This window comes from Enoplosus armatus, chromosome 14 (assembly GCF_043641665.1).
Source record: "Enoplosus armatus isolate fEnoArm2 chromosome 14, fEnoArm2.hap1, whole genome shotgun sequence".
NCBI classification, from domain to species: domain Eukaryota; kingdom Metazoa; phylum Chordata; class Actinopteri; order Centrarchiformes; family Enoplosidae; genus Enoplosus; species Enoplosus armatus.
In genome coordinates this window covers 9,654,219-9,678,394 of record NC_092193.1, presented here as the reverse complement: position 1 = coordinate 9,678,394, position 24,176 = coordinate 9,654,219, and the positions used below count along the sequence as shown (strand labels likewise).

General features: G+C 38.4%; 1 protein-coding gene across 1 annotated transcript; it reads right to left on the bottom strand.

Annotated features, from left to right (window-relative positions):
* Nucleotides 1–1,418: 1,418 nt before the first annotated feature.
* Nucleotides 1,419–23,287, bottom strand: pth1r (parathyroid hormone 1 receptor). The gene is made up of 13 exons (XM_070918758.1): nt 23,237–23,287; nt 21,329–21,431; nt 15,269–15,379; nt 14,897–15,018; nt 11,622–11,716; nt 9,522–9,708; nt 4,880–5,033; nt 4,402–4,462; nt 3,087–3,153; nt 2,842–2,936; nt 2,254–2,395; nt 1,863–1,904; nt 1,419–1,781 (listed from the first exon to the last, which is right to left on the bottom strand). Exons 1-13 carry the CDS (start codon nt 23,285–23,287, stop codon nt 1,419–1,421), a joined length of 1,593 nt encoding a protein of 530 aa, XP_070774859.1.
* Between the last annotated feature and the right edge of the window lie 889 nt (nt 23,288–24,176).

The following is a 24,176-nucleotide window of genomic DNA, read 5'->3' as shown; positions in this document are numbered from 1 at the left end:
AACATTCCGTAAACAAACACATGAAAAAACCTATACATTGAAACATAGCTTTATAACATATCCATACACATGAACACTATTAGCTCACAATTAGAATGTATTTCTGATCTTTGTAAACATTGTGACTTGTATATATACATCAAAAAGCAGCATAACACTGGACCGTCTGTAAAAATTACTGTGTGTTATTCATTTCTGGGTTTTCCTTCATATCCACACAAATGTCACTCTTGGAATTCCAGCGGAACTTGAGATTTTCTTGGATTCTTCATTTAATTAACATTCCACTGGAATATATGAGGGTTTCCTGCTCCCTGTGTTTTCAAATGGGGTCTCTTCCTTTGAAGACTTTGTGAGAACATAATGATAAGTTCTTCTTTGCCTCAACTAACACTGTACTCAAAGAGAGAGAGAGAGAGAGAGTCTTCAAAGATATATTCTTGCTTTGGCAGCATGTTCTCTCTGTGTGTGTGTGAGTGTGTGTGTGTGTGTGTGTGTGTGTGTGTGTGTGTGTGAGAGAGAGAGTATTTTTGGAGAAAATTTGAATATGAAACATTCATTTGAATTTTTCTGTTGTTTATCTGTTGTATTTAGAGAGATGCTTACTGGGTTTTCTAAACAGCAAAAACTGTACAACATTTTGAAAAAGAATATTTAACACAGCCTTATATAACATGCCAACATCCTCAGAGAAATGCTGACCATGCCAAAACACCACTTTAAAAGTATAAAATTAGGTGTGCAACAACAGAGGACTTCAATTACCTGAGTACCTTCCCTTTTACACTGAAGTGGATTTAAGTCAATGCAGAACAAATGAGATACCATGCCAGAAAGCATGAACAGATGCCTCAAAAGAGTAGCATTAATCATTTTTTAAGAAGAGCCTACGCTTAGTCTACTCACAATGACTTAATCCCAAAACTTGCTGATGAAGTTGCCCACACAAGTGCACTCAAAATCCACCTGGCTTTACATAGGTGATTAAGGCTGTTTTTGGTAACTACTGTAACTAACCCCAGTTTTATGAATGCACAAAAGCTGAGCACAAGACATTTGCCAAAAAAGCAAACAGAAAACAAGATAACAACAGTTATGGCAGTGGAAAAGAAATAAGAAACGGCAGTCTGTTTTCATCCTTTTACACATTCACTGTGGCAGGTGGTTGGGGAAAGAGATGAGAGTATTTGCCACAACAATGAGGGTCATCATCCCTCAGATAAAGGCTGCCCAGCTCACAAAAGTGATACACCCTTTTTGCCTTGAGCCTCATCAGCCGGCAATGTTCTGGCTCGATTCACAGGAGAAAAAACTGGCAGTGTTGATGCATGCAGCCGTCCCCTTCAGACCACCCTGAGACCGTTTCATGATTTGTTTTTTCCCTCCGTTTTCATCCTTATACACAGCGCTCCTGGAGGTCACATGACTGTCTCCCTCTCCTCCTCCACCACAGGTGAGGGTTTCTCGTCCTCGCAGGGCCGCGTGTGAGCTGAATGCTCCTCGTCGGGAATGTGAAGCTCCTGTCCCGATGAAGGCATAGAGTTCTCAGAGACGGAGCCGTTCTTCACGTACCCGGGGAGGTTCCGGTGGCCGTTCACAGGCACTGGCCCCAGCCTCGTGGTGAGGTGGAGGGCCAGTGGTCCTCTGGCAGTGACGTTGGTAACACTGGTGTGTGACACCATAGGTCCATAGCTGTAAGTGTTACTGCCGCTCCGAGCTTTTCTTTTGAAGTCCAGGGCCAGAGTCCTCCTGCTCCAGGACTTTTTGATCTCAGCTTGCACCTTTTGAAGAGAATAAGTTATTTATCCACGTAAGAGCTTAAATATCATACTGGAGTTTTGAGAGTAAAATGTAAAACTTACCTCCCCATTGCAAAAGCAGTATATGATTGCCACTAAAAATCCCTGGAAAAGAGTAGAGAATGATTTTATTTCCAGGCCAACTATCTGTACTTAGCGGTACATATTTGATATTTAGTATTATATTTTATATCATCAGCCACCCCTCTCTTCCTCTTTATCTTATTAAGATAATTATAATAATATCTAATATCTCAACAATAAGCAACTATTGGACATGAGGTAACTGATCCCTTCCAGTGTTTTCGGTAATAAAGACATGCTAACCCTGAGGACTTGTACAATCCTGATTAGGTCAATCTGATTTGTTCAACTTGAGAGGATACAATAATATTTTCTGGGGCCCTCAGAGTTAGATAAGCATTTCTGGCATTTCTACCACAAACAGCTTTACCTGGAAGGAGTTGAACAGCATCTCATAGTGCATTTGGATCAGCCAGGGAACTCCAGACACCTCTGTATATGGCATGGCATTGAATATGATGTAGTGGACACCAAAGAGGGGCATCAGCACCAACGTGGACTTCAACAGTTTTCTGTAACAGTAACATAATCTTAATAAAATACTATACAGTAGTTTGCCAAACCTTCTGCACATTATAGAGCCAAAACATCAACGAATCTGAGTCGAAGGTTCAAGTCATTTATCAAGCAAAAAAGCAAAATTCTTTGTTTCCAGCTGTTCAGGATTGGCTGAAAATGTTTGGGTTTTGGACTGTTAGTCTGACAAAACAAGCTATTTGAAGACCTCTTCCTGGGAAAATGCGATGGGCAATTTTCACCATCTTCCAACGTTTCATAGACTAAACAATCTATTAAACAAAAAAACATCTGACTGATTAATCGGTAAAGATAATAATCATTAGTTGCAGCCTTAAACTTTGGTTCATGACAGTCAAGGGACATTGCTGTATACCATTTGTAATGTAAGGAGCAGCTGGTCTTGACAGGTTAAATTTTCACAGTGTGCTGTACTCAGTACCTGTACTGTTGTCTTGTGTCGCACCTTCCGGCATTTGTTTCTCGTAGTTTAGTTGCCAAGACTCGGATGATGTTCAGAAATAACATAAAATTAACCTGAAAAGAAAATAGAAACATAATGATATAATTACGTGTCATAGCAAACATGATAAGTCTTATCCAACAGCCGTAATGCCACAGGTGCCGTGAAACGCTGTTATTTCCTACACAGCAGGGGAAAGGTGCAAGCATGGAGCATATACTCACCACTACAGCCGCCAGGATAGGCACTTGATATATCCATTTTAAATTGCCAGCACTTAAGTCCCAACACCTGCAGTAGATAAACAACAACAGGGATCAGCCAGAGATAAGTGAGGATCATGCTGCTAGGTGTGATGATCCAGGATCCCTCTGTTCAACTCTGGTGTCTTTAATGATGACTGCCATCATTTCACTAAATGATAGGATTTAGATAGAGATTTAGACATTTACTCTCCCCTTCCCCTCTAAGAACGATCTGACGGTTCTAGACACAAGTATGAAACCATTCAGAAATGAATTCGATTTGTCAAAATAAATATTTCCAGCTTTAACTCCTCATGAATTGATTCATTACTCATGGGCTTCACATAAAGCACCCTTCGTGTTCAAGGGCCTTTTCAGTTTGCGCCAAGGCACTGAAAAAACAAAATGTGTGCCTTTTTTTTAGTTGGTATCAAAACAGTTATCTTGGCCTAAACTGTCACATGTCGTTAACTAGGGCTGTAACGTGGACACTGAGGTCATCTCCTCTAGGGGGTATTTTTCTGTATTTTTGTGTCCTTTAGCGACAAGATTCATAGATCTGTGAACAAAAAAGCACTGATAGTGGGTTGATATTAACCAGTGTGGCATCTACTGTCAATAGATTTTATTTTAAGATGCCTACTATTACTTTTTATTGCTGAATGTACATGCCCGAGCTGTGGTTATTATCATGCTTGGTTTGTTTTCCTGCCCAAAAAGGCCTAGAAGGGAGGCAGAAATCTTCTTCTGCTCTCCTGCTGACTGGACAGTGTCTGGATACCAGCTTAGCCGTAAGCTCGCAGCTCCAGAGTCGATACTCGATATTTGACGATGGTAAAAGGACCAATGTGGAGACTACAGATAGTACCAGTAAGAGGGAGTTTAGGGTCCCTCTTGAGGCAGTTTTCTCCCTGACTAGGCGTCCAGAAGTGGAAGGTGAATCCACATTAATTCTTTTTCTTCTTTCTTTCAAACCTGTCCTCAATTCACGACATGTTTGGTAATCAGGAATTGTGAAGAATGCCAATATTTTTAGGCTTGTCATGTTTAAATTTCACAACTTAATCTTTTGAAACTTAATTCTGTGTGAAATGCTGCTGTGTATACTCTATGTATATACTGTTGAAGGACTTCCCATGAGATCAGCAAAATAAAACTACTGCCGCAAAGCATACCTTATCTGTAACTCTGTTTATGCACCTGCCTTCTTTGCTTCAAGGAACTCATGACCTTTGTATTTCTGTATCAAAGCTTAACAAGAATAATGTGTATGTTATTTATGCAGATCACTTACTCTGTGTCTGCAAACGTGGCTCTCACAGTCGCCCAGACTGTCACAAACATAGCTGGTACCCCTGAAAAAGAAAAGAAAAAATATTACAATTAATGCGATAAAATAGCCATCGCGATGAGAAAATACTCTACAAGAAGTTCATAATTTTCTCATATGGGTAGAAGCTGGCTAGCACAGCATCCACATTGTATGCGCTGTGCTTATTTAACTTATACGCACAGTGTGTACAATGCAGGAACTGTAAAGCCCATATTCATACAGTGCTTTTACACAGACACAAGTCATTTTCCATTGTCCTCACCTAATTATTAATACAATATCAGCAAGGGATTTGATTTTTCCCTAAATGGTTTTGCATATTAATTAGACCATCAAAAATTAAATACCTTACATATAGTCTAATTTGCATGGTATTAAGTCCACCAATCATATTATAATCACGTGCATGTAAGGGGAATGGAAATGAAGCAGAACTCACCCCATCCAATCAGAGTAAATCCCCACAGATACTTTCTGTCTGAGAAGAAGGTCATAAAGATGAGACTGTGGAGGTACAGACCCTCCACGAGGATCCAGTAGTAATTGGTCGCCAGAAAGTACATGAACAAGGTCACAACCACCTTACAGCCAATCTAAACACAGACATCAGACAAGGAGAACATATTTAATCAATAACAGCATTGACAAAGAGTCACAATTTAATTGTTAAAATATATTTTGTATGTTCATTTCTCCTCTCATAATGCTGAATTAGCTCTGCCATGAAGCCAGTATAACTCATGTATAGAGTGGTGATCACACTTTGATTTCAGCTATAGGCGATGTTTGGACAAATGATGTAAACAAGACGCATACTTTTGATTATTTTCCACTTTCCATTTTTGTTGGATGTGGTGTGCAGGGAGTGCAGCTGTTGAGTATACAGTTCAATGAAGCCAAGCAAAACGCAAAGAGTCCAACACAAAACACACCCTTTAAAACAGAATAACATTTACACTGCAGTCACACATCATTAAATAGCTGGAAGTGAAGAACAAAGTTTGGAAGTGGAGTATGTATTCAGTAATCTGTACTGGAATATCCCCCTGCAGATTACTGAACACATACTCCTTGATGTACCTGAAATAAAACAATCAAATCAGACAGAGCAGCAGCTGATTCAGACCTCACTAGACCAAGAAAGACCAAGAAAATGGATCACGTTTCAGATCTTTGCACTAGCTTCTTATGTCTCAAAGAATTGATTTTGGAATACTACTGGTTTAAAAAGCAAAGAATGGTTTAGGGAAAAAATATATTTCTGACATGCAGTTACATTATGAACCTTTCCCATCTCTCTGGGACAGGTTTGCTTACTGTACTCAGGGTCAAAACTAAGTACAGAGGAGCAGCATTCAGTTTTTATGCACCACACATCTGGAACAATCTCCCAGAAAACCGCAGTAAACTGCAGAAAACTTGAGGTCTCCTCCAACTCTCAGTTCTTTTAAATCAAGGCTTAAAACGTTTCTATTTGCCACTGCCTTTTACTAAATAAAATTTGGTACCATTCATTCATCGCCCTGTGTTTTTTTAATATCTTGTCTTAATGCCTTTTATGTGCTATAAAGCACTTTGAATTGAATAGCCCTTCCCTTATATAACTAGAGGTCAGTGATGTTATTGACATACTTTTAAAGAACAGAACATTGATGATGGATAAGTCTGCAAAACCGAGATAAAGTGCCAATTGAATTGGCTGAACTGAGATCAACATAGTCCCAAACCTGGTTGCACTGCTTGTATTGATGTATCAGTACATGTCTATCACTTCACCACTTCACCACTGAATACCTCCGTCTTTGCTGACTTCAACCTCCCCTCTAGTTATGTCAGATTGTGTGTGTGCTAGAGACTGCCGGCACAAATTCATAACGGAACGAGAGAAACATCACTTTAATTAGATATTACATTGCTACAAATTAGATACCGTATGAATTAAATGTAAGGCCACATCTATATAGTTCCATAATCAGATTTAGTATAAGTTTGTATTTTCTTGCCAAGTGTGAACAGAGCCTGTGTATTGACTACTATTGTATTGACTTGCATGCAAGGATGTAAGCCATATTGATTTGCAATATCTGTACTGATTTGTATGATGCACATACAGCATGTTAACAATAATAATTACTTCGATTTTTTTTCCAATTAAAATGCACAAATAATCATTTTTGGGGAGGTGTGAGTGAATTACAATACTTGCATGCCAAAGCAGCTGGAGCTGCCAGGAGGGGGTGGCTTGCATTCCTGTGGATTGCCGACATGGGACCGACCCAGAACCGGTAAGACCTGCCATACTGCTCACTCAGGGACGAATTTGAGCCGAAAAGTCAACCTCCACACAACTGTCATTGTCATGCCGTAATTATAAGAAGCCAATTCCTCTCAGCACTCCTTTATCTCTGTACTGATTACCAGTCTTATAATTGTCATCTCTATCTTTTCTCATCAGTTTGTATTCTAACAAGCATTGTTGGGCTACAGCAGGAGTTTTGCCATGGCACAGCTTTTTAATTGGAGCTTTATGTCTTTAATAGAGACACAGGCCTTGCCGACACACCCACCTTTGCAGGCTGAATGACAGCCATCCATTACCCTGACCTTGCCACACTGACCTTTCACTACGCTACATAAACAACACACTATAGTCCTTTATTAACACTGAATAATTAGGAATTATTAGTGAATGGACATAAAGCATTTCCTTTGAGAATAGAAGTCATTTTTCTTGGCTCTCCTGTCTAATCCAAAAGCATGTGGGAGAATCAGCCTACAGTATACTCTCCCTAAAATTCACACATTTTAAATGGCATTCGTGCCTGTGTTATTCACAGCCTGTTATTTCTCTCTTATGCGGCGTCTTGATTCATTATCTACACTTGAGGAAGCCCAAGCTTTATTCTGGGCTTATTGTTTGAAAGTGCTATCACTTTCATTTTTACCCGAGTGAAATTGAAAGTAACAGAACATTTTAATGTAATATGCAGTTTTGAAACTGTGGGACTTATCACAGTGTAACATGTGGATAACAAGTCTTCAAAAGAGCTTTCAGCTGCCAGTTAGTGTGTTTGACACTTTACCAAAAAATAAAGTAATAACAAAAAATAAATAAATTAGAGGTTGTCATGGATGTATTTATTTTTAAAAGTGATGTGACATGAATGCGTCATATGAGTACAAAACACCTTTTCTGTGCTAACTATCTAACAATTGTTAAAACAATAAATACACCCAACACAATATATAGTGAACTCAGGAATCAGGGCAGAGGTTATTGGTGTCACAGCAGCGAAATGCAGCTTTTGTGATGAAGTAAAATTAATACATTGCTTTTCAGACCCTGTGAATTTCCCCTGGGCCTCGCTGGCTTGTATTGGAGAGCATTGAAAATCGGTAGACATGTCGCACAAGTTATTGATTGAATTAAATTGAAATCTAAAATAAATAAATAAATTTAGTCCAGGTTCAAAATGAGTATCCTAGAACTGTGCCTTTATTATACCATCTTGAAAGTGACATTTATGTTATTATAGATGATTTCAGTTTGAACAGAGAAATAATAATCCAGTTAGTATCATGTGCAATTGGTTTGACAGTATGTGTGGAAGTCCCAGGAGTCCATACTGATTTAGTCAGCCATCGAGTAGGCTCCAGTTAAAGTCAACCTCCACAGTGTTATCCAGCAGCTGTTGCTGCTGTATTGTCATGCCATGATTATAAGAAGCCAGTTCCTCTCAGAACTGCTTTCTCTCTGTATTGATTACCTGTCTTATTATGGTCATCCCTATCTTTTTCTCACCAGCTTGTATTGTAACAAGCATTGTTGGGCTACAGCAGGGGTTTTGCAATGGGGCAGCTTTTTAATTGGTGTTTTACACCTTTAATGGAGACACAGGTCTGCGATTTGAATATTTCTGTTTCAATCAACGTTATCTATTCTTAGATACAGATTTATAAAGCTGCTGATTATTGCCAGTGATGCTTTGGTGTAAACCCTGTGCCGTGTAACTGCCGGGAATAGACCAGCTGCAATAAACCAAGACATAAAAGAAGGGTGTGTAATCTCTGACATAGCCTGGTTATATAAGGTAATTTTCATTTAAATTTATTTTACATTTTTATTGATTTCTCTACAGTAGCCCAAATAGTCTTGAAAAAGGGCCAATTTCCATTTTCATTAATTAAACATCACTTTAATTAGATATTACATTGCTACAAATTAGATACCGTATGAATTAAATGTAAGGCCACATCTATATAGTTCCATAATCAGATTTAGTATAAGTTTGTATTTTCTTGCCAAGTGTGAACAGAGCCTGTGTATTGACTACTATTGTATTGACTTGCATGCAAGGATGTAAGCCATATTGATTTGCAATATCTGTACTGATTTGTATGATGCACATACAGCATGTTAACAATTTCTCTACAGTAGCCCAAATAGTCTTGAAAAAGGGCCAATTTCCATTTTCATTAAGGGGCCAGGTCTTATAGCTACATACACTACAGTATACAGTAAGCACAAACATCTGTGTTTCTTCATTGTGTCACATATGTTGCCTAGTTTAATGAATCAATTGTAATCCAGTATAACTCATTATGGACATCCACAGGATAAAAGTGTCCACTAAATATATTGCGCAAACTGTTTGTTTGTGTATTAAAGCATGCATGAAAAGTACCCAGTCTTCACCCATTTTTTAAACTTGACTCTGAAAGGGAAAGCCAAGTACTGGCCTAGTAAAAACTTGGCATGGTGACAGACAGTACAGTTTATTTGCTCCAGCACTGGAAAAGCAGGTGAGACTTTGCAAAATACCACTTCCCCTCTGGAAGCAAAATGTTAAACGCCCAACTACACTACAAGATAAAATTACCTGTGCATGTAATGCAATCAAACAAAGAGGATTCCTGTTTCTGTTTGGAGAAAGACAGTAAATCCTTTATTGGCCATATTGTGTGAAAAATCTTCTCTATAAATAAGGTCAGTGAGTGTTTTTCCTTCTTTTTGTATATCTTCAAGGACAGAATTCTTTATATTGACCCCATCCATAGGTGTGTTTTAGATGTGTACTTACAAACTGTGTTTTGTTGGCTGGTGGAGCCTCAGTGATGGACTTGAGGTCTTCCACTGTGACTCTTTCCATGTTCTCTAAGGCCGATCCAGAGTAGAGCACAACATCTTTCACAAAAATACTTATAGCTCTTAGCATGTAGGACACAAATAGGTGCATGTGGATGTAGTTCCTGGTGCAGTGCAATCGTCTAGGGAGAAAAACAAACAAGAGCAGCAAGGTCAAAAGATAGATCTGTTGAAAATTGTGCCTGTGTTTTCTTGTGTGTGTGAGTACGTGTGGGCAGGCACAACATCATGTTAAATGAGTGCAAGTACTTTCACACACACATGAACAATACTCATCCTAATTAGAGCCAGATGAATTCCACGCTGACTATAACACATTCTTGAGATTTAGGGGCTTGAAACGCACAAATATTGAATTGCTCGTCTCAAAGTGAGCTGTAAAAACAAAATTGCAAGCATGTGTCGAGAAAAGCATGCAAATCTCCTTCCAGACAAGCACAAGTTTATCTGTCAAAAATTCTTCCAAAACATCCTGTCTGAGCGTTTACTGTGGAGTGAGCCTCTGAGGTCACGCTCCAGTATTGGAATCAGGTTGCTGGATCAATGGCCATGAAGGTTACGTCATTACAAAGTCAAGTAAAGAAAGTCAATGATAATTAGTACTGAATATTCTGAAAATATATACTGAATATAAGTGTTTCAAGAAATTACAAAAGCCAACTTGAACATTGAATATTCTCAGTCTCATAATAAAAAATCTTAAACAATTAGCCACTGGATACTGAAATTGGTCCACCGCTATCCATTATTAACTATGTCTTTCTCTAAAGCCTCATTAATGAGCTGAGTATCTGACATGCTACCATTAGAGAAGTATTGATTTAGGAGTGGTCGGCGAAAACTAATCTAACGTACATTTCCCAGGTGAAAAATACTGAACACAACTGCTAATGTGAAATATCCCCTTTCTCTCCCTGGAAAACATTTATGAGCTCTCTCCTGTCTAAAAGCTGACATGTTGAAGGGGAGACATGGCTGGAGTGCTCCGGAGCACGGAGCCAGAATGTCAGATGGGCCCCTGGGATAACTTATTAAACTCATTTGGCCCTTAGATTTCCTGGTGCCGGTTGGGAGCGTTCCTAAAGCCTTCTGACTGCCTGCCTGTATGGCAAGTCACGCTGGTGGGAACAGTGGTAAACAGCACCTTCACATCGATTTCTGATACTCCCCATGCTAAACAAAATAAGCAAATAATCACAAATCTGCCCTGCATTAATCAGCCTGTTGCTGCACAGAAAATAAATTCAACCCTGTTTTTCTTCACTTAAGCGCTGTTGACACAAAGGCAAGAGAGGCAAGATAAGGCTGGTATATACAGCATCTGTGGCAAATCCTTTCATCTCTTACATTCCGAAAGCACGATACAATAATTGAGTATTTTACTCTCAGCTCTTCACATCTTTTGAGAATTTCTTTGTTTGTTGTTCTTTGTGTCAGTTGGGAAAAAAAGGAGGAAAGAAGCACACACTTTGTGGCTTGAGAACTGTAATCTTTGTAAGCTTGGTGGAATTGCAAAATCAATACCCAAGCTTTGGTTGTTTGTCATCGAAACCCTGAAATCAGCATGAAAATAACAACGAACTTAAATGTCATCCAATGAAGCATGCATTACTGCAAGCCTGGAGGCAGACTCCTCCTCAAAGGTAGACATATCATAGTCTGTTAAAAGTCAAAGTAAAAGTCAAAGGTAATATTTGATACAGTTTGCATGCTTCATGTTGTTGCCGTGACACACTGAATTGCATGCTTATACAGCTATGGTGAATTGCATGATTTCATGATAAAGCCTCTTTGATTCCATTAAGCCATCATGACATCAGTATGCTCTGTGTTTCACTGTATGTTTGCGACTGATAAAATGGCATGGTGAGCAATTGTGCCATCATGTCATTAAACATTTAGACTCCCTGTTTTGATCCCTTCTGCAATTGCTCTAACCTTAATGTCTGACCCTGTACCTAAATCCGTCTCTTGGGAGCGTCTGTGATTGAAAGGGTTGATTGGAAAAAAAAATCAAGTGACAGCATCGACTCACCGGAAATATCCCAAGATGACGACGGCCACCATGAGTGATCCCAGAGAGATGGAGTACCCCACTGTGTAGATGAGATACAGACGGTGAAAGACCTCCTGTTGGAAGAGGATAATTTGTCAGAATTGCAACAGGGCAGCAAAATGACTACAGCATACTCCCCCTTTGCTGTTGTGCTAGATGTATTGTAGGTTTTAGTTAGATTACTGCTTGTTTGTGTAAAAAGATTGATTGATTTATGTCTAGAAAAATAATACATTGTAGCAACAATAGCTGTTATGTTTGTACATAACTACAAATAAATCACAAATACCTGTGATTCATAAAACCCCCAAACATATACACTACTACTGTGTATGCAATTAGTTTAGGATTTTATTTTCAAAAAAGTCCTAATGAATGCATATAACAGTTTGGAAATTTAAGATTGCATTGTTGATTGAACAAGAAAATAGAACTGAAAACATCCCTGTTTCCTAATTGTATTGTGTGAATGTGAAGAAATGGACTTATTTCACCTACCAGTGCAAAACATATACACTGTTATTGTATATATTTTCATTTTTCACGTAAATATTGTAAATGTATATATTTTATTTTTATTTATATCTTTATTTGTATATACTTCTCATTTCTAAATGTATGCTACTTTTCTACTCTTGAATGGGAGTACATGTAACTGTGTAATTTCCCCCCGGGGATCAATAAAGTATTTCTGATTCTGAAATGGCTAATAATATTGTATAATAGAATAGCAGTGAGCACCAAACTTTGGACAAATGCATACTTTTATGTTTAGTTTTACTGTTCATAATAGCCTATATTTGTATGCTCATATACAATGAATAAGGTTCAGGAGGCCTCAGTTACCATTTTTTACATTCAGTCAGTATACACTATATCATCTTTTTGATAAAAAAAAAAAAAGGGGGGGGGGAACATGTGACAAATGTATATTTATCTCCATCTGTTGGAAAATAATATGTATACTGGCAGGCTGCTATTCAGTTTAGTGATGCAGACAATTAGGAAAACTAAAAACATTCGGATTACATATGTTTTTGTTAGATGTTACAAGACTTGGTTAAATACACTCAGGCTTCAGGGTTATTCTTTGTGCTTAGTCACATTACAACAAGATCACATTACTTTAGGCAAGTGATTTCATTTCAAAGAGCAGGTTTTCACAAAGGGCAAAGTAAATATAAACATAAAAGGAAAGTTCACTTTATATTGGCATTTTGAAGCATTTTTTTGGGGGGGAAAGCTTCAAAATGTGTTAACTTCAGTGTGTTTGAAAATGCATTGCCACTTGGTGACAGAAATGTCTCAAGCACCCAGACGTTACTGATGGAAGCAACATCTGACATGGGTGGCGGAGCTGAGGAAGGCTGGGTGGGGCAGTTTGATCTTCCAGCAGTGAGCTGGCAGCCAGAGGACACTGGAAGGAGAACCACTAACCAGACCCACTGTGCGTCAACATGCTGAAGGGGCCAAGAGCCCCGTGTGATGTAACCAGATACTTCACTGCTGTTATCATTTAGCATCAGGATCCTGTGCCAAAAAAACGGGTGCCTAAGTTGTGGTGGTGGTCCGCGGTACGGCAGTTGTGCTGTGTGGGGGCTTTCATTCGTGCATATGTATTTGTCATTAACTGCTGCAACCGCTCCCTCGGGAGCCCATCAACATAAACATCTGAAGTCAAAAAGAAATTGTAGGGGGCGCCATGATGAGGTTATGCCCACATCCTCTGCACCACATTCAAGCAGAGGAGAGGAAAATCTATGTGGGGCAGCTGATGTTTGTATCGTTTCATGGAAAATCAAAAATTTGATTATTAAAATGCTTCCGGACCACAATTCAAAAAATTCTCCATAAAAAAAAATCAGAATTATTACTGTGCATAATGCAATATTGCATATACAAGAAAAACATGTTCATATACACACGGTAATGGCTGAGTAAGTGCTGTTTTTCCATTTACAGCCAGGTTATAGCTATTTTCCACCCTTCTTACAATACCCAGTAGTCCTACTCATTGCCAGTGTTATGATCTGACATCCGACCCTCACACAATGATAGAGAGAGAAACACTACAGGACCAACTGCGATCAGGGTCATTTTCTCAACATGCGCTGTGGTGTGATGGTGATGTCAGTGCTTCTGGTATTTATGATCCCAGGTTTGACTCTCACATGCTGATAATGTTTAGATTTTATGTTACAGAAATCTGTGGTTTAAGGTTGAAAAATCGTAATACTTGTTGTTAAATTAGAGATATTAAAACTGTAAGGGTGTGAAAAATTCATTTACTTAAATTTTTAACATGACTAGCCTCAGAGTATGATTAGACTAAGAATGTAGTCAGACACAGAAAACACACACAATATGGCCAAATGTATGTGCATGTACTTATTCTGCAGCTATTTTTCATGGTATGCTTCCAGTAATGGCAAATCATAATGCAGCAGCATACAATGATATTACAATAACAATAGTGCACTTCCAACATTGTGGCCACAGATTATGGAAGCCTTTCCCGTTTCAATGTGGTGAAAGCGAGCTCCATAAAGACATCTTGACTGGCCTGTGCAAAACCCCCATCAAACACCTCGAGGACACCGGGGATGGGATGGACCGCCGACTGTGAGCAGGGTCTTATCACCAATCATCTGTGCCTGAACCTCAGTGATGCTCTTGTGGCTGAAAGGGGGCAAATCCCTGCAGCCAGGTTTCAAACTCAGCAGTCACATATGGGTGTAACGTTCAGGTGTCCATATACTTTTGGCCATGTAGGGCACATTAAAAGATTTGAGTGTCTAAATTTCTTCTTATCACTGTCTAGTTGCTGTGAAGGCGGCTTTGAGGTTTCGTCATGATTGACGAGTTCTTAGTTTTCTCTGAATGGAATGATTTCTGGGAAGTTTGCAATTAAGACTAATGTGACACTGTTTTCAGTTTATGTTTGAACGGACATTTAGCTAATTACAGCTCATATTATCACAAAGCAGCACATTACCACATTGCCATCCTGTCATTATCTCCCTGTACATTATTCTCACTGTACATCACGGAGAGGGCATGTTGAGAATGTGTTACACATTTCAAAGGGGTTGTAATTGCAGGGTAAAATGGTGCAATAGCCGCCTGAAAGGTTGTAACATGTAAAGTGTGACAATTTACTCTGGCGATGAATTCACAAAGGCTCTTAATTATTGAGAAGGAAGGCACTGTAACTGTGTCTATGAGCATGTAAATGGAGATGAGACGGATCCCACCTTTTCATGGCTGTGGTTGTAATGGTAGAGGAATTTTGCACATTCGTTATAATTGGCCCATGTCTTGTTGGCTGTGACCTGCTCCCACGTTCCATTGTTGTCACACCGACGGTATGCTAGTCCTAGACACCAAACAGAAAAGTCTATTTTTAATTACAGATTTCGCCAGTTGTTTGCCAACACAGTCAATTACTTGTCCTCAGCTTGTTTCTTACTTCAAGCTGCATAATTGTATAAATGGCAGACAAAGGTTCAGGACTTCCAAGATATGATTGCACACTATGCAGTAACACCTGAGGCCTGGTGCTCTTTCACCAACTGAAAATGAGCTCCAGGGTTTCAACTGCTGACTTTATCCAGGGCCAGTCTTACCTTTGTGGTTGAAGTCATAGATGTACTCTGGACAGGAGGTGGATACAAGCTTCCCCGGAGGCCCTTGAGGCCAACAAACAATGCCGTCCCATTCTGGTGAGCAAAAACCATCTGCGGAGACAAAAAGCAGCGCTGACTTTTAAAAATAGAGCCACCGAGTGCTGCTCTCCCTTGGTTCCAGCGTTACATGGCTTATAGGCATGTAAGAGCAGCAGTGCTGTATGTTTTGAAGGATTCAGTTGTCCTTTAAAAAGTAGGCCAGATACATGAACTTCACACAGTATGCAAATCAGCACTGCAGAGCAGCCATGCAATTTGTGGTAAGTGTGACTGTAAATTAGCTTTTTTTATTATGTTGAAGGAAAACAAACAAACTCCCCATCTATTGTAATACAATTAAGACATGCAATCTTGAAATTCCCACCATGCAGATAACAAGTTGTCCGTTGAATGTAGTGTGTTCATTAATGCTTGTTTGTTAGCTGCTCGTACTGTTTTTATGTTGTATTGAATTGGTTTCAGTTTGGATCTCATTAAAAATATTCCCTGCAACACTGTCTGCATTGCAGCATCCTAAGTAGCCTATTATGGAAAAATAAAAGTGCTACATTATACAGCTTATGATACTCTTTGTATCATAGGGTTGTTTTTGACCTGCATCAAATTCAACTTAATCAGGGATGCAACTAACTATTGTCGACTTTTATTATTGACGTATTTCTAATGATCTTTTCCAATTAATCAGTTAATTGCTTGGTCTATGAAATGTCTATGAAATGTCAAAAAATAGAAAAAAAATTATCTTCAAATGTCTTTTGTCTGACCAACAGTCCAAAATGTTGAGATATTCAATTTGAATTAATACAAAACACAAATTTTCACATCTGAGAAGCTGTAAACACACAATATGAGTAATTTTTGCTTTGTGAAACAGCTGTAACATTTGATTAATTATCAAAATTGTTGCCAATTAATTTTCTATTGATTAACAAATCAATTTATCTACTAATTTTTTCAGCTTTCAGCTTAATTGTCGGGGAGCCCGGGTGGTCTAGGGGTCATTTTCTGTCATATTTTTACTCTCACTATCTAAGAAAGATAATAATATTAACAATAAAACTGATTTACCATATGTCCTTGAATATCTCATCTTTTGTCATCTTGTGTTAATGAATAAACATTACCAGGTAAACCAATCAAAAATCAACTATTGTAACATACTGTAAAAACACACACCAGGAATCATTATAACAGTATTTTCCTCACATTCTTGAGACTCCTACAAGATTGCAGACGGTGTGATTTTCCCGAAGATCACAAAAAAACGTTGTCATCTACTTTCAGTGACGAATGACCTGCGTACGTGAGACTTTGTACTCATACATCTATACTTAGTTCAGACAAAGAGCTACAGGTTCAAAGGGAAAGAATGCCATCTCAAAAGCGCAGAGCCCCCTAATTGTCAGCTAAACCGTGGACCTCAGCCCTCTGATAGTGGGAGCAAAGTCCCTTTCCCCATAGATTCCTGGCAAACGCCTCCCTTATGGCTTGGCATTTATGTTGTATTATTGAAAACATCTGCCCCACTTTGACCACTAATAAGTAGCTAAGGATAAAACTAAAACTATCCTCTCTTTGCAGTAGATCCATTATTTTCTCATTCCTGTAATCAAACTTACAAAGAAACATCTGAAGCAATGACGACATGCTTTTTATTTGACTGTCACTTGGAGCACAAAATTAAAGAGCAGACTGAGTGGAGCTGACTGATTCCTACAGATCTCTGGTGGGAAAAAAAGAGTGTTTAGTTTTGAAAATCACACTGACCACACATCCTGGGAGTAAAAGTAGAATTGCTGTTCACTATTGCCATAGGTTTTATTACCATAGGACCACCTACTAACAGGCTTAAATTAAATGCAGAACACACGTATATAATTTCCCGTACGTTTCTTGACCACGATTTAAATAGAAACGTGAATATTTGGTATTAGTGATGTCACTGGGGTTTTTAACAAGGTTTTCTTTCCCCCCCAACTCATTTGATTCTGACCTGCAAATGTCAAAACACATATTGCATTTTCTCATGATACATGCAACCTTTTATAATGACTGCTGATGTTATTCTACACCCAGACCACAAGCTTGAAGGCTGCGCTATTTTCACACTGCAAGGTCTGGGGCATTGAACCCACATCCCTCCACTGTACTCTCCAGGCAAACCTCAGTGTTTCCCTCAATGAAAACCTTGTCTCAGTCACGTAATGGAGACTTTTGTGTATTTAAAGTACAAATGAGGAGTAAAAACAAATAGATAAAATGTTGAAAAAGCTTTAGCTTCTCACAGGGACCTAATCCTTTTCTCAATTAACCTAGAATTGCACCATCAACTCATTACACAGAACAAATCCTGCACTTCACACTAGCATTTTAAAATAGTCATCACTCCACATCTCCTATAATAGCTCAGAAAACCACCAGTTTACAGTGCCAGAAAAAAAACTCAGAGGGTGGTCAGGCAGGACACAGGCAAGGCAAACACAGATGTAAAGCCAAAGTCCTCAAAATATGCACGCTAGCTGCTATTCTCTGAGTTTACCTCAACCCACAGATTCAAGGTCACGCCACAATACATGAACAAAAAAAGAATATGTTCAAAAAACATTACAAGAGTGAATTCAGTCCAAATCCTAATGACCACTTCAAGGAAAACGCTTACATGGGTCACCAGAAAGCACAAGTAATGCTTTCCTTGAACTTTATCTCAAATCTTGACGGCCCCCTAAATTTCACTCAGCATCACAGACAAACCACAACCCAGATTTTAAATGATTTCCACATTACATAATTACAAAAAAACAACCAGATGAGACACTTGAGTTCAAATCAAGTTCAAATGAAGTGAAGTTAAAGCAATTCATGTGCCATTAAGTAAAAACAAATCTCAAATCAAGCATGTTAAATGAGCACATATGTGCTTATCCAGGCATACAACACAATCACACTGGGGATTCGATTTTTTCTTTATTAAGGTAATATGTTTATGTTAATTCCTTCAGCTGTTTTGTGATTGAACACACATGTGCAACCTTCCAAAAGAGGTCAGAAAACGGCCACCGCATGCAGGATGAGTCACATCCGGTGTGTGCCAGCATCATCAGGTATGCAGGTCAGCTCTCATGTGCTGATGTGCCCCCAAAACACCGCCTCATGGTTTCACAGAATCCCCATCAGACATTCAGTATCAACATCCTCCCTGATGTACAGATGGAGAAACATGCCCATGATAGAGTATATAGTTATAGGCTGCAACTATTTAGATTAGACAACTAGTCACTTTTCTTTTTGTTTAATCTATTAATTGTTTATCCTATAAAAAGTAATGATGTCTTAAATTGCTTGTTTTGTGTGCTCAAAAAACCAATTTATTAAAATCAAATGAAACAGAGAATATATGGCATTTTACCTTGATAAAAGACTTAAACAATTAATTAATGAATCAGTCACTAAAATCAACTAATTGGTTAATTGAATAATTGTTCCAGCATTGCACTGCATGGAGAAATGGCAGCAATTACATTGACTCATATCTACAATTAAAGGAATAACTTATTTTGGGAAATACACTTATTCACTTTCTTGTCAACAGTTAGATGAGATGATTGGTACCACTCTCCTGTGTGTACAGTTAACATGAAACTGATAGTAAGTAATTAAGAAATTTGACATATGTGCCACTCATATCTAAGTCTGCAAAGACTGTGTGAAATTTTTAATTTGGTTTAATGCCACAAAGTTTAAAAATACTGACATTCAAATTAAATCTACAAATATCATGGAAATGAAAAGACAGCTGCAAATGTGCTTGGAGGTGGCTGGTGAAGTGTGACACCAGGCTTGCCAGTCACTACGACATGTCAGGATGGATTAGGCATGATGGTGGTCAGATGAGCAGCACAGACTCTCATCTGAGAGAGGCCTAATGTTTGACTGGCTGCTCTGCATTAGCATCTACGGCCATCACTGTTAAATACGCTTTGAGAAAAAGCACAGCACTGTTATATAAACCCCTGGACATCTTACGCAAGCTGCTGTTCGGCGCCTGCAGTTCTCAATAGTAGCAATTCTGTCATATTTTTTAAAATCCAATTTTGAGATTTGTGGACATTTATCAAAACCATGAAAAGTTGGGAAATACCACACGGGCCAATGTAACTAGTGGGAACGACGGTCAACAAAAGCTTTTGTGCTCTTAGCCTGGAAGTAAACATTTTTAATTATGTGTTTCATTTACAAGGGGGTATCGTTTGGAGGGTCGAAGAATTCAGTGCGACCACAATGCACTGGGGTTAAAGGGAAAATAATACGATTGGTTTGGCTGTGGAATCCAAAATCCTCCTCTGAACAATCAGCTGGGAAAAAGACAGTGACCACAATGGGATACAGTAGATGCTGGGGTCGGCTGGAAAATGGTGCTCTTCAGACACCCATAAATACACAAATACACCCCTGGTTCTGCTTGGTCTTCAATCCCAGCCTCCGGGAAAGCCACATGGAGGACAAAGGAGACAGAGCAGCATTTTATCATGTAACCAACAACTTACAGCACACATTCAACTGCTCAAAAAAAAAAAGGGTATTTGACTTGTTACGTTTCAGCAAACAATGTGAAAAAACTGTCTCCAAAATCTTTATCTATCTTGAATTTTTTTAATGAAGCATCTAGGTGGTTCTCGTAGAGCGCTTAAGTGTGCACATCAGCTGATTAGTATAGGCACTTATAATCAACAATCACATTCAAACAAGTCACCAATCACGTAAAATCAAGACAACAGGGCGGTCTTAGTAGTCTGACGCACTCTCACTTTCACTCTTGTGATCATTGTGGTTCTGCTGTTCGCTCGCACAGTTCCTGGTAAACTTTACTTTTTGTGTTGATTGATTTCTTCCTCCATCAGTCCAGATTTTTCCTGGTACTCCTCCTACATGTAATGACATCCCCTGCCTTGTACATTATGTGTATTTCAAATCTTTCTCCATGAGGTTCTCTTCTGTGTAGCCCCTGAGAGAATTTATTGGACTCTCCATTGAACCTCTCGTTCCAGCTGGAATTCATTGGGGAGCTCCCTCGATAGCCGAGCCTATTCTGACAAATAAAACCATTTTTGCTGCGAGAAATGCCTCAGTCTCCTTTGACATAAGCGTCTCTGACAGAAATCTTCTAAAAGCAACTTGTTGCAGGTAGTGGAAAATCACACAACTGGAAACCGATCAAGGCTAATGAAGTGGGTCATTGCCATCACGAGCCCTCCAAATCTCCACATCCTACAAAGTTAGTTTCCTTCAGTGTTGCTAAACCAGGCATTTTGGTCGATATACACAAAGCATGATGGACAGGTTGATAGATTTTATTTACTATCTATTCAACACTCAGTTAATTGGGTGATTTGCATGACAAACATGACAACACTGTAATCCCTTTGTTATTCTGCTATGGCATGACAAAAATCACAATCTGGTTAAAGGAGCAAATGATGGACCAAAAGCTACCAGCTCTCCAGCTATTACAGATGTCCTTGCAGCAAAAAAAATGTGGTCAGCGGCAAAAAAAAGGCATCCTGCAATAGGATTAACTATCTGTGATATTTAAAACAATTATTATTATTGCACTTATTGCATAGTTAGCCACATTTTCTACAGACGTTCATGGCCCCTTGAGGATGAATCCCACTGTCTTTGGTGATCCTCTGACTTTTCCTCTAGCACCATCATGAGGTTGAATTTTGTGATTTTGAGTTAAATGTCTCATCTTCATTTCAAAAGTTTAATTTGTCAGATACTTTGGTTTATGACCAAATGGCTGCAAAACTAATGACATTCCCATCAGCCTCAGCTGTACTTTGTGTGGCACTAATTAGCAAATGTTAGCAATTGTTGCAAAATGCTGAACATGCTAAACATTATAATTACTAAATCAACATATTAGCAAGCTGACATTAGCTTTCAGCTCAAAGCACCGCTAGCATGGCTGTAGACTTTTATTCTTGTTTCTTTACTCACCAGGAACCTTGTGCTTTGACTTGATGTTCCCCTCACACTTCCGTTTGGCTCTGAACAACAGGCCTATCTGTTCCTCTTTCGTCAGCACATCGTCCGCGTAAACCTGCAAAATTAGACAATGACAAGAGTTAATAAAGAGATACACGATGTAAACCCAAAGCTCCATCAATAAACAACATAACTGAGCAATATGACAATTTTCGATCCGTCTAAAGAGACTAATTTGTTTTTTACTTAACATTTGTGGTCCCATCTGGATCTGAAACAAAGGTTCTGACTTTGCTCTTGGAGTAAAAATTTGCATGAAATGCAAAATAGCAAATACAATAGCAATAGCAAAATACGATTGAATCAACAGTGAAATATTGAATATTGAATGCACACTGAAACAAAATTGAAAACTCTCATTATGTTTAATGTTGCATAAATGTCAGATTTTCAATCACGACTGACACTAAGTCAACACTAATTCATCCCATTATATTAGTGAGTGTCTGGGATTGCATTTCAGTTGATTTTGATGTATTGAAACAATGTTACAGTAAATAAGTACAAGAAAACAGACCATGACATTTTCTTTATTCATACAACATTTGTACAAATTATATTGTTCTCTACATGTAAATAAAGTAAAGCTTTTTTGTTTTTGTTTTTTTAAATAAATGTATCCCACACCTAAAATGGTTTTGGTGGGAAACTTGGCAGTAGACACATTGAGACAATTTTGAATTTGTTTGTATTTCAGTGTTGAAAACACATTTTTCTACGTTTCTACTGACTGCTGTAGAAATGTTTATAAATAGACCATAACTCAATGTGGAATTAACAACTTTTGCTATCTCCAGACATGATTTTCTTCTTCAAAGCTGCTTCACAACCCTTTAACCATAGTTCTGCGTACAGCACGTTCTATGTCCTTCGGTCAAATGTTCCTCAAAATGTACACTACATTTTCTCAAATGGAACAGGAGTGAAAACAAAAGGGTGGCCTGGATGTTAGCCTGGTCTGTATCTGGTCATATCAGATTGTACTTTGACCGCAAAGCCTTCATGAGCAAAGCCGTATATTTATTTCTGTCTTAACAGTCATGAAGCAAAAAGATGTTTTTCCTTGACTAAACAGTGTCAGTTTCACTTGTTGTTTATAGTCTCAGTTTCTATTCCTGTGGTTATATCCACTATGTGATCACTAATCTGACATGACAAAGTTATAACACGGACAAAGACGACATTTCTACTCCCAGCATTTTCTTACACCTTATATTTTCTCAGCTTTTGAACATTGTGTTTGAGAGTGGCGTGGTACCTCAGGTGTGGTTTTCCAGTCAAGGAAACATTTTCCATTCTAATAGGTCACACTGACTGGCTCGCTGTTTGCCCGTGGATCACTTTTGAGCAATGACAAATGTGACTGTATTGAAAATGACCACATTCATTTTTAACAGAGCGTGACGAGAAAAGTGGAAATGAAAACATAGAAATTCAAGCCCAGTGCTAAAACTGAAGCACAGATCAGCGCACAAATCACCAAGATTTTCTCCTCTGTCATAGAAGGCTTTTTATGGTGCTTTGAGACATACTGCAGCAAAATGCAATATGTATCCAGCATGAAAGACAAACTAACGTGTATGCCATACAGTGTGCCTGGAGGTATGGCAAAAAAAAACCCAAAAAAAACCTCCCAGTCTTGTTTTTTTGGTTCAGTGATGCAGAGCAAACAGTACAAATTAAAGACAGACGTTTGCTCAGAGCAGCTGACTGCCTGGCTGCAGTTACATTTGTCAGTTTCAGACACAAATTACATGTCTGGATGTAAAGAAATCAAATTTTGCTATTACTATCAAAACAAGAAGTGGGCAGGTTCACATGGTGATGGAAAATTAATTTGCCAAGAGGCAGTTAAGTCACAACACACAGAGAAGAAAGAAACGAAAAGAGACGTGAAGAGGTTACATGCATACACAAATACAAATAATTATACTTCTAATAATTTGTTACTTCCATTTTCAGGCCTAATTGGATTTGTAAAGTCTGATAAATGGCACAAATTAAAATTCAAGATTGAACCATAGCCTCTGCTCCAACTACCAAAAAGCAATGGCAGTGTGGAGATATTCTTAGGATATTCTTATGTTCTGTCCTGTCTGTAGCTACAATGTGATTTGTCCATGTTTCCCTTGTTAATGAGATTTTAATCTGGCCAACATGATTTATTTGTTGCACATTATTGCATACTAATGTTTGTGTTTAGGCATCTAATAAGTTACTACAGACATTAACTAATGTTGCTTTCTATAAAAAAAAAGATCTATAAAAGATGCAGTGGTGCATGAAGTATTCTGATCTTATACTTTAGTAAAAACAGTCATACAACAACGTAAAAATACTACATACAAAATACTATTACAGTTAAAGCCCTGCTTTCAAAATCTTACTTAAAGTATCAAAAGTAAAAGTACATGACCCTCTAAAATGCAATGAAGTAGGAGTATAAAGTAGTGGAATATGGAAATATTCAAGTAAAGTACAAGTACCTTACATTTTTATTTATAGTCAGTACTGTACTTGGGTTAATGTACTTAGTAGTCATGCAGTTGCTGTTGTAGAAGTACTGCACAACAAGCAGTATCTATGGTACTGCTGCAAATGACATGAGAACCAACTATTGCAGTAAAGCGAAGTTTTGATATCTTCCATACTTTTTAAGCCCTTTCTGGTGCCTGTTTATAATCTGAAATAAGCAGCTAAGGAACTTCTAAATCTGCACGCTGAGACTTATTTGGGAACAAAGACGTGCATACATTGTCTCTGATGCAAGTGCGTAATTGCGTGAGCTTAAAATTAAACT

Bases quoted from the DNA above. Each gene is read 5' to 3' on its own strand.
- pth1r (XM_070918758.1), bottom strand. From the start codon at position 23,287: ATGCATGTAACCTCTTCACGTCTCTTTTCGTTTCTTTCTTCTCTGTGT. The intron at 15,380-21,328 runs GTGAGTAAAGAA...TTGTCTCCGCAG, and splicing joins GTCAAAGCACAAGGTTCCTG to ATGGTTTTTGCTCACCAGAA. The intron at 11,717-14,896 runs GTGGGATCCGTC...CTCTTCCAACAG, and splicing joins ACAACCACAGCCATGAAAAG to GAGGTCTTTCACCGTCTGTA.